The sequence below is a fragment of the Lonchura striata genome, chromosome 3 (genome assembly GCF_046129695.1).
Source record: "Lonchura striata isolate bLonStr1 chromosome 3, bLonStr1.mat, whole genome shotgun sequence".
In the NCBI taxonomy this organism is placed as follows: Eukaryota; Metazoa; Chordata; class Aves; order Passeriformes; family Estrildidae; genus Lonchura; species Lonchura striata.
In genome coordinates this window covers 45947703-45964552 of record NC_134605.1, presented here as the reverse complement: position 1 = coordinate 45964552, position 16850 = coordinate 45947703, and the positions used below count along the sequence as shown (strand labels likewise).

The following is a 16850-nucleotide window of genomic DNA, read 5'->3' as shown; positions in this document are numbered from 1 at the left end:
TCCATTATATATTCTGCTCCAATCCAAATTCAAGGCAAATGACTCAGATGAACTCAGAAAACTAGCAGGTGCATGTTAATGTTTACCTGATCTCTACAATGAATTTGGAAGTGCCCATAATTTCAGCTATTTTGCCACTGCCATAGTTAATACATGAGGCTGAGAAAGCAATGTTGCACAGCAAGAGCTCAGTTCCACCAAGTGCTGATATTCCTAAAATGGATTTTCCTTAGGCTTGCAGACACCAAATAAAAATCACACGTGTACTGCTGATGTTTCAGAAACTTTGTGACAAGTTAATTTCTTACTTTGAAGTAGAATTGATACTTTTCTCAGTAACTAAACAAAAGTAATTGCAGTGGTAAATGCTCCAAAACAAACAGATCTCACAACCTTGCAATACTGACCAAATAAAAAGATATTTTAATTATTACTTTGTAAAAATATATGACATTGAAAGAGTAAAAGATAAATAGTAAGAAGTAGCATTTTTGCATGTATCTAAAAACATCCAGTACCTAAAAACATCCAGAGAAAATTAAACAGTATTTGAAGTCTCAAATCCAAGTTAGAGCTGACATCAGATTCCATGGCGGACATAATAAAATTTACGCTGGACACAGCAAAAGCACACTGTTAACAGAAAAACACGCAAATGCAACTCTGCAAGAATATTTAGCTTCTTAACAAAGACATCAGGGAGCTTTGCAGAAAAAGAAAAACCTAACTTTCTTCCCAGGAATGAGAAGCATATAAGGGTTTATTACTTTTTCTGAATCAGACAAGATAATATATCCGAGTAGCAAAGTTGGAACAATTTACCATTAGATGTAAATATTTTGATGGACAGTTAACAACACACACACAATTTTAAACTAATTGTGCAAAAGGTCACACACTTCTGGCACCTAAGCAAGATAAATATTAATTGTTTTAAGAAGGCAGACAAGGACGTAAATTCAACACATTTAGGCCATTACATACAACAGCACACAACACAATTAGTGCATGATTCAGCTCTGGTTAAAATCTAGAGGATGTTTGACATAAACACCAGCGAGAACAGAACCAGCCTTATAAAAACATACATGGCCATATAGAGACATCACAGTCATAGACAAACAAATCATTTCATGAAATGCTTAACAGATGAAGGGTAGATTATTTTGCTGGACAATATACTAAAATAAATTAATTTACATTTGATTTGCAGTATCATTTACGCAATAGGTAAGAGCGCCAGGTTTTTATTTGAAGCAGTCTTGTAATACAGGATTTGTTTTTAGGCTTCTGGCCAAAAAGTGTATTTGTGCCATAAGTATTTTCTTCCAGACCTTTGTTAATAGAATAACCTTTAACAACCTGTTATACCAATCTGCCTGTTTTATGTATTTCTTTCATTTAAAAAAATTTATTCCTTAGGCAAGGAAAATTAGATCCAGCCATAAATTTTGAAAGCAATATAATTCTTTTTTTCAGCTGATTACTCTTTAATTGAAAGGGATACAGTAAAGCTACAAACCCATTTCACTTGCAGAACTCCTTGTTTCTCTGCCCCTCCCAATAAAACAAATTACTAGGGTACAACCACTAATAGCAAACTGCAACTTTTGAGTAAGAACTTACTACAACAAAGTGCATTTCCCAAGCTCTAGATGTGGTTCCAATTGTCAAACTGTAATTCTGCAACAGACATAAATCATCATAAAAAAACTCACTCATCAACAGAAGTTACAGATGTACAAAAAGAAGTAATTTTGTTAGCACTGACAATCCCGCACAGTTCACCAGCAGTTAACCTCATTCCTTCACTGAATATGTGTTCTGACCCATGTTAGTTTATTTTGTTAGTAAATCAAAAAGTGCAGCAAGTCCTTCCTGTGTAAACAGAAGTGCAAATGCCATGCATAAGAAATAAATGTCCTCCATCAAGTTTGGAAGGTTGAACACTTCTCATACACCATATTAATTGGATTACTTTACAGGATTACAGCCTCAAGAAACTGATATAGAAACTCTCACCTAGAGGTTTCCCTAGCATCAGCAGAAGGAACCTTTGTGCAGAGGGCCAGAGTAAACTATTCTGTAAGTCAGGCAGGAAGTTTGCAATGATCTGATTTACCAAGTCTGAGGGACAGCCCCCCAAAACAAACTGGTTTTGAAGGGAAAAATATTGTCACTGATGTTCTTTTATCTTTACAGCTTGTCAAGAGAAAAATAAACTGTAGAACAGAAAGCAGAATAAGAAATGGGTTTAAAATAGAAAGCATGTTATTCTGCTTCAGTAACAGATTTCTAGTATAAGAAAGGAAAAAATCAGAAAATTCAGCTGCAATTGCAGCTGACACACAAATTATGAGATAGAATCCAACTGGAAATTTCAAAAGAAAAGCAGCAATACATTACTTCTAACATAATCAGAATAAAGAAGCTTGTAACATTTTCAACAGAATATGCCAATGTTGCAACTTCATACACCTTTAAACCACTTCCATTTAATTTTCAGTAGATTAAAAAAGGTATGAGAATTCCAAGATCAGATGGAAGAAAAAAAAAATCAAATATGCTTTCAGTTGCTTGAAGTCAATAAACCAGTGTAAATATCCCAGTATTTTAAAATGCAGGTATACAGTATATTTTGCTGAAATGAGCAACACATGTCACCTGGATAAAGATACTTCCATTCACCTTTAGGAACATGAAAATCTAATTCTCACTACCTAATTACTCATTTTTCACCTCCCACTCATGGAAAACTAAAGTGTTTCTTCTTGCATCTAAAATTAAATAACACTTTCTATGCAAAATCTGGTTGTTTTTATTTTCCTGAAAAGCCAGGCAACAAACTATGCCTCTCCAAAGGATGACAAAGCTCACCTTCAAGTTATGACATCCCTCCCTCCTATACTCCATCCCTCTCCCTTTCTAGACAAATTCTGTTCAGTTGAAATTGAAGATTTTGGAGTCTTTCAGTTTAGTAAGATGAAGCTTTCCAGCGGTGGAGCATGCAAAGGAAAAGGAGAAAGAAAATGAAGACTAATCATACATCAAGATAAATTATATTTTAAATACATTTTACTGAAATTCTTGTGATAACTTCTGACATCTTAGTAAACTTTGTGTGACATTTCCAAAAAACTTATTTTCTTGTTCTGAGAGAATAAAACCTTGACCTTTTTCAGATCAAAGTAAAATTAAAAAGAAAAAAAGAAATAAGACAGAAAGAAATTCCAAATTTAAGAGACCCCTTAAAAAAAAAAAAAAATAACATAACCTTCTATCAATTTGAATGAATTCTTAGATTCATAACTATAGATAATAGCAAGTCCTACCACAGGCTTAGGTTGAAGCTGTGCCACACTTAAAATCAGGAAGAGCCATCAACCCAATAGTGGAAGAGAAGGATCTCAGCAGCTCGGACAAAACCAAGGAAAAGTGACAGGGATTAAACAAAGTTTTGGACTCAGATTTTGAAACTCCAAAGAAAAGCAAGTTAAAATGAACCAGAAGATCAGGCAGAGAACAAACACAGTACTCTTCTTGTAAAAGATACTGCTAACAGATTCCTGAAACAGACTTGGAGGCAAAACATTGCAATATTCTGAAAAGATCCAAAAATGCAATGTTTCTTCTGCAGGATTTCAGGCACCTTCTCAAATCAAAGAAAATTTACAGGATATTTCTACAAGAACCCTGGTCAGATCAAAATGAAGACCAGGCCTCCATTGATCCTTCTTGCATTGATGTATGACTAGCAAAAGTAGTAACTCTTTAAATGCATAATTCATTACATGAGACACATTAGAAGTGATTAAAGAATAATAATAAGGCTGACATATCTGATCAGGCAGTCAGACCATCATGTAAAGACCTTTTGAAAAACATCTTGGGGTATGAATCATTAAGTCACAAGCTTAGCCTACTGAAATTCAATTAACAATGATGGCATTTGAGTTTACTAGATTTATCTGTGCAGCTATTGCCCTCCTGCAATTACTAAATAGTAGAGTAGTGGTTTTTCTTTTGCTCACAAGCTTTTCTGAAGGACCCAAGACTACATAATTCCAAGACTACAATAAACTAGGCACACTGCTGATGTAGGCAGCTGAGCCCAGCAGAGCCTGGTGGAGCTGGTGTGGCACAAAATCAAGCCCTAGCAGACTCAGGATGACATGGATAAACCTTTCCTTTCTGTGTTAGCTGGGGCAGAGCAAAAAAATCAAAAAACACATTTATTTAATACAAGCTTTTAAGAGAAGATTAATCTAACTCTTAAGCAACGAGGAGCTATTAAATAGTCTGTAACACCAGAAGAAAGAAAGAAATGGGGATGGAGAAAACCTGAGTATTTCAGATTCTCTTGTACTGGGAGAATATCCAGTATGAGAGAACTGCATCACATACTGGAAATTTTTTTACTTTCCACTTGCATGGAAAAGGGAATGTACATTCCATCTCCCTGGTACTTGCCATAATGACTGCAAACATAACAAGTTATGCATTAGCATTGTAAAATCCACTTCATAAATGGGCAGAAAATAGACAGAAATACAAAGTCACAAAACTGACTTATATTCTGGCAAATCCCCAGTGTCAGGAGCACACAGAATTCTTGTGACTGTTGCAGGGCTAGGGATTCTTATCCATCTGTACAGGTATTTAGGTTGCTTCTTGTCACCATTGGAACCAAATGCTTTTACAAAGGCAGCTTAAGGATGAAGACCATGTGTCTGTGGAGAGAGGTTTAACAATCTGGCTTGTGCTTAGCATGTTAGTTCTAACTAAATTATTCCGTTTCACAACTAGGAAATAAACACACAGTAGGTGATGTTCAGATGTTTAGCAGCATGGCTGCATGCCTGATGCACAATGAGGATCAGCTACCAATGAATGGATCCAACAATCCAAAAGTTTACTGAGTGTTATTGCAGATCCATCCAATTGCATAGGTTTACTCTGAAAACTCTTCAAATTCCATTCATTCCTTCACCTAAATTTATATACAAGGAGTTCTGCTTGTCCATCACAGGAATGAAGATATTCATATACCACAGGAAATTATCTGGCATATTCAGCAAAGGAAGATACATTCCTCTTTTCATTTTCCTTTCTTTTGAAGCCAAAGAACGCATCCCACACAAATCCCAGGTACTTGTTTTTCCCAGCTTTGCCTGGTTTAAAAGGAAGAAATATAGCTGTAAGAGACAGCCATTTCTGGCTTGATTCCATTAATACAACTCCACATTCTGGCAATCTCCAGGAAAACTCACAGACAGCCAATGCAAATTTTGTGTTGCTTCCTTTCATCATTCCTTTGAAATAAGGATTTAAGCAGAGACATACTTCAAATTCAGTGCACTCAGTTCTCACAGTAGAATTCCAGAGAGGTTTTCAGAGAGAAGGAGAGATAAGATATGCCAGTGTTTGACATTTGGTTCTGCCAGCTAATACCCTTCAGATATTATTTCCCATAGCTGAGTAAAAGACTACCAGGTAACACAGGTCTGTTGTTATGCAGCATTATTACTCAAATCCTCTGGGAAGCTGTCTCACAAAACACAATGATCTTGTCACTCCATCTCAGTAACAAAAAAACTTGTCCTGAACCAAAATATCATTCATGTCAAAAATTAACTGACCCATGCATCTTACAGAATGATACCTTGTAGATTTTTGCCAAAGTCCCTCCGGGAAGTCAGAATTATTAGGAAACCTACTATACTTACACTTTTTTCCAAGCACATGACAGTTGTAAGGAAGTAATTCCTGACTATGAAAAACATTAAAGTATGCCACAACACTAAAGGAATGACATCATCTTTTTATTTAAAATTTTATGTGGTTGTTAGTGTGAATGTTCTTATAAACACATCAATATTACTTTAAATCTGATCATTTGAGCATTACATTTACAGAGGAATTGCAGCTGTCACAAAAGTTAACACAGATCACATTATGACACCTTACCTATCATATTTTTCCTTTTCCAACAAAAGGCATTTACACACCAGCTTGTTTATATTTAGCACTGCTGAGAAGCTATGAAAAGCTTCTATTAAATCACATGCCTCAAAAACTTTCATTCCACCCTATAGTAGTGAATAACATCACTGGGCTCAAGAAGCTCCAACACATTTTAAGAGTTTGAGCTCTTCACCTCACAAGTTGCACCATGGTTATTATGTTACAAAAAAAAAATTAAAAGTTCTTTAATAATGGAATACATAATTAGTTAATGAATCTCACACTTAATAATAAGGAACTACAGAATAAAACTACACTGCAGTAAAACCACATGGGAGTTCTTGCTAGTCTTTGTTAGGAAACTGGGGTGACCTCTCGTGATGGTGCAGGCAGTGCCCTTAAGCTGCCCTATTTCTTACAAGGAGAACAAAGAAATACCACAGCTGTGCCTCTGATGGTCACAGGATATTGTACCAAGTTCCATATTTCTGTTGTTACTCATAAAAAGGTTTAAGTTGTTATCAAAACTAGTTCCTTTATCCCTTTTCTCAGTTACTGAGATGCATCAGGCAGTCTTAGAGGCCGTCCATACCCAGAGTGGTACAGACAACACAGCCAGACATGGCATAAGTACCATACACCTGCAAAATATAGTACAGGTCTTGAGCAGAATACAAACTGGAGACAGAAAATGATGCCAGGCTATCCTTACTTTGCTACAGAGAGAAATTTCAGAGTATGACTGTGTCAAACAAACACAGTAAGAAGTTCAAAATCTTTGAATCACCCTGGTAAAATGTGGTCATTTTACAGTTCAAAGTTATGTCTGTATTATTACCAAATGAAAGAAATTTATGTCACTAAAGTTTTATTAGCAAATATAGGAATATACACACTTCTTGACTCTCCTTCTGTCATCCACACAAAGCTTTATTTCAGTTAGATCAGGAAACTTAAGCAAAAACCTAGGTGTAATTCAGAAAACAATACCAAAACTAATGCAGATTTTCAACATGAATCAAAAATCAGAAGAAAAATATTTCTGTCTTTTCAGTTTAATTCACATAGTTCCTGGGGTCAGTCCACTGTCAGTATTTCTCCACGCAACTTCCAATCTTATAGCTTGATTCAGAGAAATACTTCAATAAATCCATATCCCTGTTAAAGACTGGCTTATTTTCTTGTAGAATCATACTGTGCATTTTTCACACAGCCACGTAAAAGGAAAATCCACCTTTAAAATATGCCTGTAATAATACAGCACATAAATGGAGAACTACAAGTCAGACATGGCTCTCATGCCTATTCTAAACCTTAGGTCAGAAATAAGCGGTATTCTCTCTTTACAGTCTGTCCACATTTTAAGTTCCTACAATGAATTTTCCTCAGGTCTTCACAATTCAAAAAAGCAGGATGGATCAAAACATCTTCAGACTCTGACAGGAAGTACAGCTCTGTCTCTCAGAATATCAGTCAGCCAACTCAGAGAGCCATCAAGAAACTTCCCTGGTGGACCAACTATTAGCTACAGAGTTTCCCCAGCTGCCTTCTCACGTATCAAATACAGACAATAATGCAGAACACGGGACACGGCAGTACATGCACTAGATAAGTGATTTCATCCACTAATATGATTTTAAAGGTGGCATAATGTTTGGCAACCAATTTTGGAATCAAGAAAATTATACCCAAAAGGTTCTCTTGTAATCCCTGAAAAAGAAATGGACTGCATGTCCTAGCTAAACCACCTTCGCTACAAACAAGCCATCCAACTCAATTCCAAAATAGAATTTGAGATCATATTCAGTATCTGTACTGCAGTGCAGTGCCTTAGAGAGGAAGGTACAAATGCTGCAATTCCAGCCACGCCACCCCTCACATGAGCTGTTAAACAGTGGTCTCTTGTGCCAGTCCCTGGTGGATCTTCAAAAGTCACATACAAGTGCAAGAAACACTTTTTAAAATAAGCAAAGGATATCCAAAGTGGGTTTTAGCATACCTTAAATCTAAAATTGCTTCTAATAGCCAAGATTGCTTTCAAGCATTTTCTTTTTGTGCATTCTGACAATTGTTTGATGTCTGCAGCTACCAGAATCTCACATATTTTGATAAATCCCTTTAAAAGATAAACAGCACATGAAAAGCATTGAGGGATAAAACAAAAAACACTTTTTTTTCTTTTCTGTTTCAACGAGAGATTCACATAATTCTTCTACTGTTGCGTTGCTTATCTCACAATAATCTTCAGATCTTGTTTCTTCTGGTTCCTTTTGTGTCCTCTAATTCCACAGAATCTTCATGTAGGATGACATGCAAGTATATGACTTTCAGTCAGTCTTAAAGTGGCACTCATTGATTAAATGCTGCCATAATGAGGAATATGTGGAATAGAAGAGATTCTGAAATCACAGAACTGCTGTCCTTGAAATGTGAACACAACATTCTTCATTTCAAACTTCACTGCAATAAACTTCATTCTTTTATCATCTCAAGTATAAAAACCCAGTACTGAGTGAATAAAAATCTTTTGCATGTCAAACATGAATGCTAAGTAATGTTTAAATTTGTTTCAAACTACTCTTCCAGTGTTGCAAAGCACACTTACACTTTCCACTGGCAGTCACACTCAGAACTGTTAAATCCATGTAGAAAATAAGGCAAGCACAGAGTACATCCACACAAATAAGAGGTTCTGTTTTACTGTAAGCTAATTTAAAAAATTCTAAAAAGGCAATAGAAGAGAGTGCAACATGGAACACTAGCATCCAAACCTCTAAAAAAAAAGAAAAAAAAGATGGAAAGAGATGATGACACCATCGGTCCTGGGGAACATGTGCTGCTCACGCTGATTACGCCTCTGATTCCTGACAGGCATGGTAGTCATCACTGTCTCAGAAGACAGTGAAAAAAAACATAACCCTGTCAGCCCTACTTCAGCATGTCCTGTTGGTGTCTCCTACCATAAACAGCTAAAAGCAGACCTGCCTCTAATTTAAGAAACTCCACAACTCCAGAAAACCATACACACTGGCATCAGGAACATCACAAGATCAAATAGCTAAACTACACATTTCTCCTCACTTTTAGATACATATTGCTCCTGAAAATCAGGACACCTTTAAAAAAATCTAAGGGACAAATGTAGGCAATATTCTTTTGAAATCTTGCAATTGGATTTAATCCTCTCACTGGCTTGCTACCCCACTTCTTGCAAAGACCTTCCTTTATGGGGGTTCTGTGTTACAAAAAACAGTCCTTGCACATGTATATTAAGGAAGGAGCCTATGCATTTAGGGGAAAATACTTTCTGTTTACTCCTGGAAGTTGGGATTATTTTCACTCTTGTTAAATTACACATCTTAATAAAAATAAAATAAAAAACAAATAAAACCCAGGTGATTTCCATATCAATTATGACTGGTTTAGACTGTAAAGACTAAACAGTGAAATCTATGTTACACATATCCTTGATCTTTCTAGTATTATAAAATAAAAAACAAATTCCCCTACAGGGAGGAGGTCCTGCCTGGACACATAACTAATACACACACAGCAGGATACTTGTTCCCCTTCACTTCTCCTGCACAGTACGGGTTTATTCCATGGGAGAAGTCAAGAGAATGTATGTCCTAAATAAGGCCACACATAATACAAGTTCCTCTCCACCTGGAGCATTTGGCAAACTAATGAGGAAGATCCCCGATTCCAGAGAAGCAAGTAATTCACAGGACTACAGAAGAGTTCCTTGAGAAGAACTGAACAGCACAGAGATGAGCTCCAGTCTGTCTAAAGTTGTCCCAAACAATGCTCTGATGCTTCCAGAAATACAGGGCATTAAGAGGCTGTGTTCACATCTCAGAAGCGATGTATCAATCTCAAATTATTCCCAAAAGAAACAGAAATCCATCCTAGCAGCAGAATTTGCAGGAAGTAATGCTTAATTCCACTTTACCAAAACAAAACCAAACCAGGGGGAAAAAAATAGCAGCAAGTAAAGAAGAGGAATCATTAGACAGATAAGAATGTGTGAAGAGAAGAGAAAAATCAAAATTTCCAATCAACATGTAGCAAAAATACAAATTCAACTTAGTAGCTCCATGCAAATAAAGGGCATTTTTAATTGAATAAAATCTCATGTGCAATTCTAAACATTAAAAAAATAGTGTTTACATTCCAGGGTAGACTCTAAAGATTCTAGGAAGTTTATCAGGTCCTACCAAAAGAAGAAAATATGAAGAGCATTGTTTACATGTAGTAGGCCTACAGATGTCATCCTCAAAGTATTGAAAGCACAGAATGCTTTTTGCTTACATACAGTGTTCTTTGAAAAGCTCTTGTTTATCTACAAAACATTTATGAATCCATCTACCCCTAATTAGTATTTTAAAAATAAATAAAAACTGTAATAATTACCAGGGTAATATCAAATTTCCAGTGCTTTCTACCAACGGCCTTCAGAAAGTTACACACATCTAATAGCTTTAGAGACCACAAATCAAAGCCTTCTAACAATTGAGAGGTGGAAGACTACATCAAAAAAAAAAAGTCTGAAAGCACTGGCTTTTCCAAGTAATGCTCATAACTTGGACAAAGTGGAAGGAAGAGAAGAGTAAAAATCACTGCTTACATACCATTTCAGATTATAAACCCAAAACTTCACATGAAACAGGTTTCTCAGGCCCTTTTGATTAAACCACACCACATGCCTCCCCAAAGCTTCAGTTTACCACATTCAAGGTCATTTTACCACTGGTGCAACATTCTAAACATTTTCAAGTATTATCTAAGACTGGGTTTGCCAAATTTGTATCAAGCCTCACACATTATCAGGAGTGCTGTTTTACATAACATGCTGCTGCTGTCAGGTGCTGGAGTTAACATCACTGTAGATCTGCTGAGCTGTATTAGCATGCTCAGTGCTTCTCCTTCCCTATTAAGCATTCAGATAACATGAACTAAGCTTAACATTCATGTCTGCAGAAAGGCTGCCATGGTACAACTCTTCCAAAATTTTTTTACCAGTGAAAACTATTAATAAAAAAAAAAAAACCTCTCATGAATCGAGACGACAAATTTTCTTTCACAGAAATATTTTTCTGTTTTGTTTTTAGGTGTTAGGCAACACTACAATACCAGTCACATAATGCTGACAGGAAAAAAAAGTTGTCGATCTTCATGACAACGTTGCGTAACAGCTGTATTTTCTGTAAAAGCAGATTTTCTAAGACTCTTCAAAAATTTTTTAAAATAATGTTAAGGTACACATCTATTATTGTGCGGTTTCTGATAGAAATGGAAGACAACTGAGAACCAGGATTCTTAATGCTGCAAACAGCATATGAATATGTTTCACATATACTATGTCGCTTTCTTTCCACCCCCTTGTAGATGTATTTTCTTACAAGCCATTGAACGTGAACGTTTTCTAAATCAGACAGCACTAAATAAAAGGGAAGTTAAGCTTTATCCTACAGTCTCAGTGCTTCCAGCTCTACTTAACAAATGTCTCAGCAATTTTTCCTCAAACTGTGGCACGGTTTGTATCCACCACCATTCTAGATGCAGATGCCTATCTGCAAAACTTGCTAGGATTGTGCATATAAACGGCACTCGGGAGATGGCCGAGAAGATAAATAAAATCACTGCTTGAAGAAATATAATCCAGATAAGCATTAGATGCAGCAGTCCCGATGCATTAATTAAACGGAAGGAAGAAGCGCTCTAGCGCCTTAACATGCCCTGGACAGAAGTAACGAAAGGATGCGCACGCCAGAAAAAGCCGTATTAGTCTGTGCCCGGCGAGGAGAACGCCTGCAAGTTAGTGGGAACCTCCGCGGGGAGGGGACAGGGTGAGAGAGGTGGGTTTTTTCCACAAGCCAATTTTTGCAAAGGGAGTGCGATCGCAGTTTTCGCGCTGGGGACGGCTGCTCGGTCAGTATCCGCAGCAGCGCACCGCCCGCGGCCGGGGCGGCAGCGCGGAGCGGTGCTGCTGGGGAGGCGCCGCTCGCCCCCGCCCGCCCGCCGCCCCTCACCGTGCCCGGCGCCCCCGGCCGCCCGCCCTGCCGCTCATCCCGGGGGCCAGCGCAGCCCTCGGCCCCCGCCCGGCTGCGGAGCCACACGCCGCCGGCGGAGAGGGACGGGCTCGGGGCTGCGGAGCCGCTCCGAGCTGCCCCCGCCCGGCTCCCACCCCAGCCGGTCCGGGCGTCGCCCCCGCAGCCCCCGGCCCGCCCGGAGCCCCGCCACAGCGCGGAGGGGAGGGAGGCAAGCGCGGCGCTTACAGTTCGCAGGAACTGGATCTCGTCCTCGCCCTCGCCCCCCTCGGCCATGGCTGCCCCTGTCTCTCCTTCTGCCGGGCGCTGCTCCCGGTGCCCGGACGGGCGGCAGCGGCGGTCGCTCCCCGCGGGCTGGCGGCGGCAGGAGGGTCACGGCCGCGCCGCACCGGGCTGGGGCAGTGCGAGGGCGGCAGAGCCGGCGGCCCCAGCCCGGCCCCGGCTGCGAGCGGGGTGCGGGTGCCCGTGCGCCTGCCGCAGGTCGACAGCGCTGCCCGGCTGCCTGTGCCTGCCGCGGGGAGGGGGATGCGATTAACCGGGGGAGGAGGGGAGGCGGAGCTCCGGCCCCCCCGCCGCTGCAGGTGATCCGCAGCCCGCTCCCTCCGCACTCCAAAGGCGCCGCCCAGCGCCCCTTGCCGGAGCTCCGCCGGGAGGCGGCTGCCGCCCGCCCGGGGCCGCTGCCCCAGCCGCCGTGCCCGTTCACCTCGCACGGCACAGCCTGGGGCTGCCTCCGCCCCTCCGGAGTCTCCAGGGCGGCCGCTCGGCGCCCTGGCTGCCGGGCACGGCTGTCCCGCAGGAGTTAGGCGTGACGTGCTGCACTGAGGGATACCTCGGGAGAGCGAGAGCTGAACGGCTCTGCGCCGGTTATTTTGTCAGCCGACTACTGTCGGGGAGAAGAGATGGAAGGTACAACATGGCTTCACCCGGTGTTGTACTTGAACCGTCGCGTGAATGAGCTTAACCCAGGGTGAATGTAAGGCTTTGAAATCTAATTTCCTTGAAGAATATATACCATGCGTTTTCCATAGGGTGAAGTCAAGGGTTGCCAGGGAATGGCTCATCTTTCATGAGCATTCGTGTAGATCATACTTTTAAGAGGACACCTATGTCCATCAGAGACATGATGCTTGGCCTACAGAAAGAAGTCTGACAAGCCAGAGAGCCACCAGACTCCTAACAGCAACAGCACTCTGAAACAAGCGTATAGCAGAGAGCCTCTGCTAGTGCAATGCAATAGTCATGAGGGGAGGACAACAGGGTATCTCAAAAAAGAGTAAAATTAACACTGGATCATTGACAGAGTAAAATGTGTGCGAGATGTACAACTGCAGAAGGCTTCCGAAGGACCAAAACTGGTAAACGTAATGAAATCTCAATTATTTTGGTAAACAGACTGTATGACTAGCATTGCAAAATACATGGAAAGTGCTTCTAGAGAAGCTATACCCATAATCTGTAACTTTATGCTGTTCAAGGACATCGTGAAAAAGCGTGGCACTCTGAGATTTTATCATTATTTCCAACAATGGAAAACGTGTTCATCTGACAGATTGGAAACTGCAAGAGCAGTCATGACCCATAAGACCTCTAGAGCAAGTAATGTATGAATGTTTAATATAGAGATTCTGAAGATGAACTCCAGAGTTATGACAGCTTAAGCATTTCCTCTGTAATATCCTGGTTTCAGTTACTACTGACTTCAAGTGACTTTTACCTCTCAAGACTACTACTGACTGAAAGTATATTTTTTTTAAGAATTATAAAGACATTTTTTGATGTTGTTTATTCATATTTAACTCAAACCTCTTAAGTATCTCTTCTCTAAATTATTTAGACTGAGAGATATTTATTGAAATAGACCCCAATTATGAAGTCCTGAATTTGGATAAGTTTAAAAAATTAGATTTCATGAAAAGGCACTGAACAAATTATCTTTTATCATACTATCCTATCTCTTTCTCCTGCTCAGCACACAAGTCAGTTCCAGCACAACTATTTGTCAATGTATTTCATATGGTTGGAAATCTCAGTTCACCTGGTCAAAGGTCTGGATCATAGAACATCCAGGGTACTCTCCATAAGGCTATGAATATGAGTATCAGATTAAATGCCTTTTTTGTTTGCTGCATGTAAAGCAAGGACATTATAGAGAAAGGAAAGAAAAAAAATTGTAATTAGTTCAATATAACATCCGTGCCTGAAACATTTTGTAGTTTTCAGCACATTATGTCATCTTGGAAATCATTCCAAGAACAGTTGAACTGATCATACCTGGTTTCTTATAGATTTGGAGCTCATAATTAGACTCCTTGGTGTTTACAAAGACAACAACTTCACATTAATCTTCTCCATGCTAGGGCAGTAATATTTCTCTAACACACAGTTTTTTTGGTGTCTAATATGAGTGAAATGTATGCTGCAGTTTTTCAGACACCAAAGACTGTTATCTGGTATCTTCTTTACCCATGCATCTGTTCTAATGAAATGGCTAGGAGCATGTATGATACTATTAACCTTCCGTGAAATTGTTGGAATTTTCCACTTAGTTCAAAAGATATTATTCAGTAGCAGAGACACATGCACCATATTAGATAATTTGCTTAGGAAACAAAGTTTAAAAGTAGTAAAGATTCCTCCAGAAACTTCCTGAACAGGGTGATAAGGCATAATGTAGATGGAAGCTTCTTGTTAAATTAGTCATCAAGGACAAATATTCATATGTGCAGTACACATGTGCAAAAATACATATTAAATATAGTTCCAGCATTTTAGCTGATGTGATGTATTTCTCAGAAGTTATGTTTAACTGCATTGAATAATTAAAAGCAACTGATTGGTTAAAACAATGGAAAATAATGGTTAAAAATGGAAAAACATTATCATTTCTATCATAACAGGAAGTAATATAAAGTTCACAGAATTATTTCTTCAATGAACTAGTGGGAAATGTGGAAAAAATAAACACTCTCCATGGCTGATATTTACAGGTGGAATTCAGAAGAATTGAATATTTTGTGTGGGTGTGGAAGAACAGGGGTCCCTGCTCTAGGAGTGGCAGTCCCAAGGTTCAAGACGCCAGTAAACCCCATAGCAATTCACTTTGAGTTCCCCACTGTTACTTTAGTCTCTATTACATCTCATCACGCCCCCTGTTTTCCATAAGTCTGGCGATTTTTATCACTGATAACTGTGCTTTCCACAGAAAAAATGCAGAACAAAAGTTTCTACTTCTGTCAAAAGAATCCTGTACTAGTTTATGAATTTAAAGGCTTGAACACAACCTCTGGAGCTTAACAAAAAGTTTTCACAAGAAAATTAGCATTCCCTTTCAGCTCTAGTTTATGTTTTGTAAGCCATCCAGTTGTCTTGCATGACATGCATGTACTATGTCTACTTCTTTTTCACCCAATCTAGAAGCAGCCTTTCAAATTTTTGGTCCAGTTCTCCCACCTAATAAACCTGCTTCTTACTGTAGACTTTTTGTGGTCCCATTCTTGTTATGTTCTTCTTAAAATCTCACTTGAAATCTGCACATGTCCATGCCCGTTTGTAATTGTTACTACGACAGATACTTAGTGCATTTTGCCTTTGCTCAGCAAGGCCTTCTTGCTCCTGCAAGCCTCAATTATCAAGGCAGCAGCACTGTGAAGATCCATAATATGCCCTTAGCAATTTTCACAAAAAAACCCAGGTTTCTTTGTGTGATGCAGAGGCAGTACAGCAGCACCAGCATGACAGCGCTTCTGAGGTATCACAGCAGGATTCTGAACTGAACATAAATTTACACTAAGAATTTTAGCACTTTCATTTCATAAATTTTAATGATCTAAATTAAATATTAGAAGAAGGTTCATAGGTAATTTTGTGTGCACAACTCAAAGTAATATTCTATGCAAAACAAACAATGTTTGCTGTTTGTAATAATAAGTATTGTGAACATTCAGTTTTCAGTAACATGAGGGGAACTCCCAGGTGTTTATTTGTTTTTTATAGCAGACTATACTACCACACTCTTTTTTCTTCTTGGAAGAACAGAATAAGATAATGCCAATAGCAATTTAAAGGGGCAGATACTATCCTTTCTTCCTGGTGCTGCTCTTTCTTACAGCTCTTTCTACAGTCTTGTCAGACTTTTCAGCCAAATATAAATCTTGCAAACATGTTATTCCAAATACTGCAAAACTAGAAAGATTGCATCTCCTATCACATGTCATAAATCAACACCCTGTGATCAATGAAACTGAGTCAATGTAAAATCTATGCCAGTTTAGATCCCAAATGTGACTTGGAAAGAATAAAATTAGTAGACCCAATTCTGCACAAAATTTAAAATATTTTACTGCAGATTAGCAGAGTTTAAGTGAGAGTAATTATGTCTAAGATCACATAGTTATATGCTTGTCATGATAACCCTGGAGTTCAATAATATACTGCATTTTCTTCAGTTAGTGTTTAGTCTGAACCCATAAAGTACAGTATAAGTGTTAATTACATGTCTGTCATTAGGTACATGTTTTGTACTCTATAAATAGCCTGTATGCACAATTTTACACAGGATACAGTGTTATAATAAAATTTAGACAACCAAGCTTATCCTTTTATAGAAACTTCTGTTCTGCAGCTATTATGAAGCATTCTTCCTGGCAAAGTTCAAAGCTTTTAACTTATTTTTTGTTATTTGATATCGGGGGGGTCGGGGCGGGGGCAGGGGAAGAAGGGAGGGTGATTATTAAGATTAAAGAGGAGGTATGGATCTTGTAGGTTATCTTTTGGGGAAAAATAGTTTGCTTGTGTTTTCATGTTCCTGCATCCTTTGAGGTTTTTATTGCTCTTCTA

General features: G+C 39.0%; 1 protein-coding gene across 6 annotated transcripts in view; it reads right to left on the bottom strand.

The window, feature by feature from the left end:
- Positions 1–12403, bottom strand: part of RYR2 (ryanodine receptor 2) — a 381271-nt gene extending 368868 nt beyond the window's left edge. For all 6 annotated transcript variants that reach the window (XM_021527067.3, XM_021527070.3, XM_021527068.3 and 3 more), the window contains exon 1: positions 12243–12403. In XM_021527067.3, the coding sequence (XP_021382742.2) occupies positions 12243–12290 (48 nt within the window). In that variant the 5' untranslated portion in view covers positions 12291–12403. The remainder of the gene's footprint in view (positions 1–12242) is intronic.
- Positions 12404–16850: the final 4447 nt, after the last annotated feature.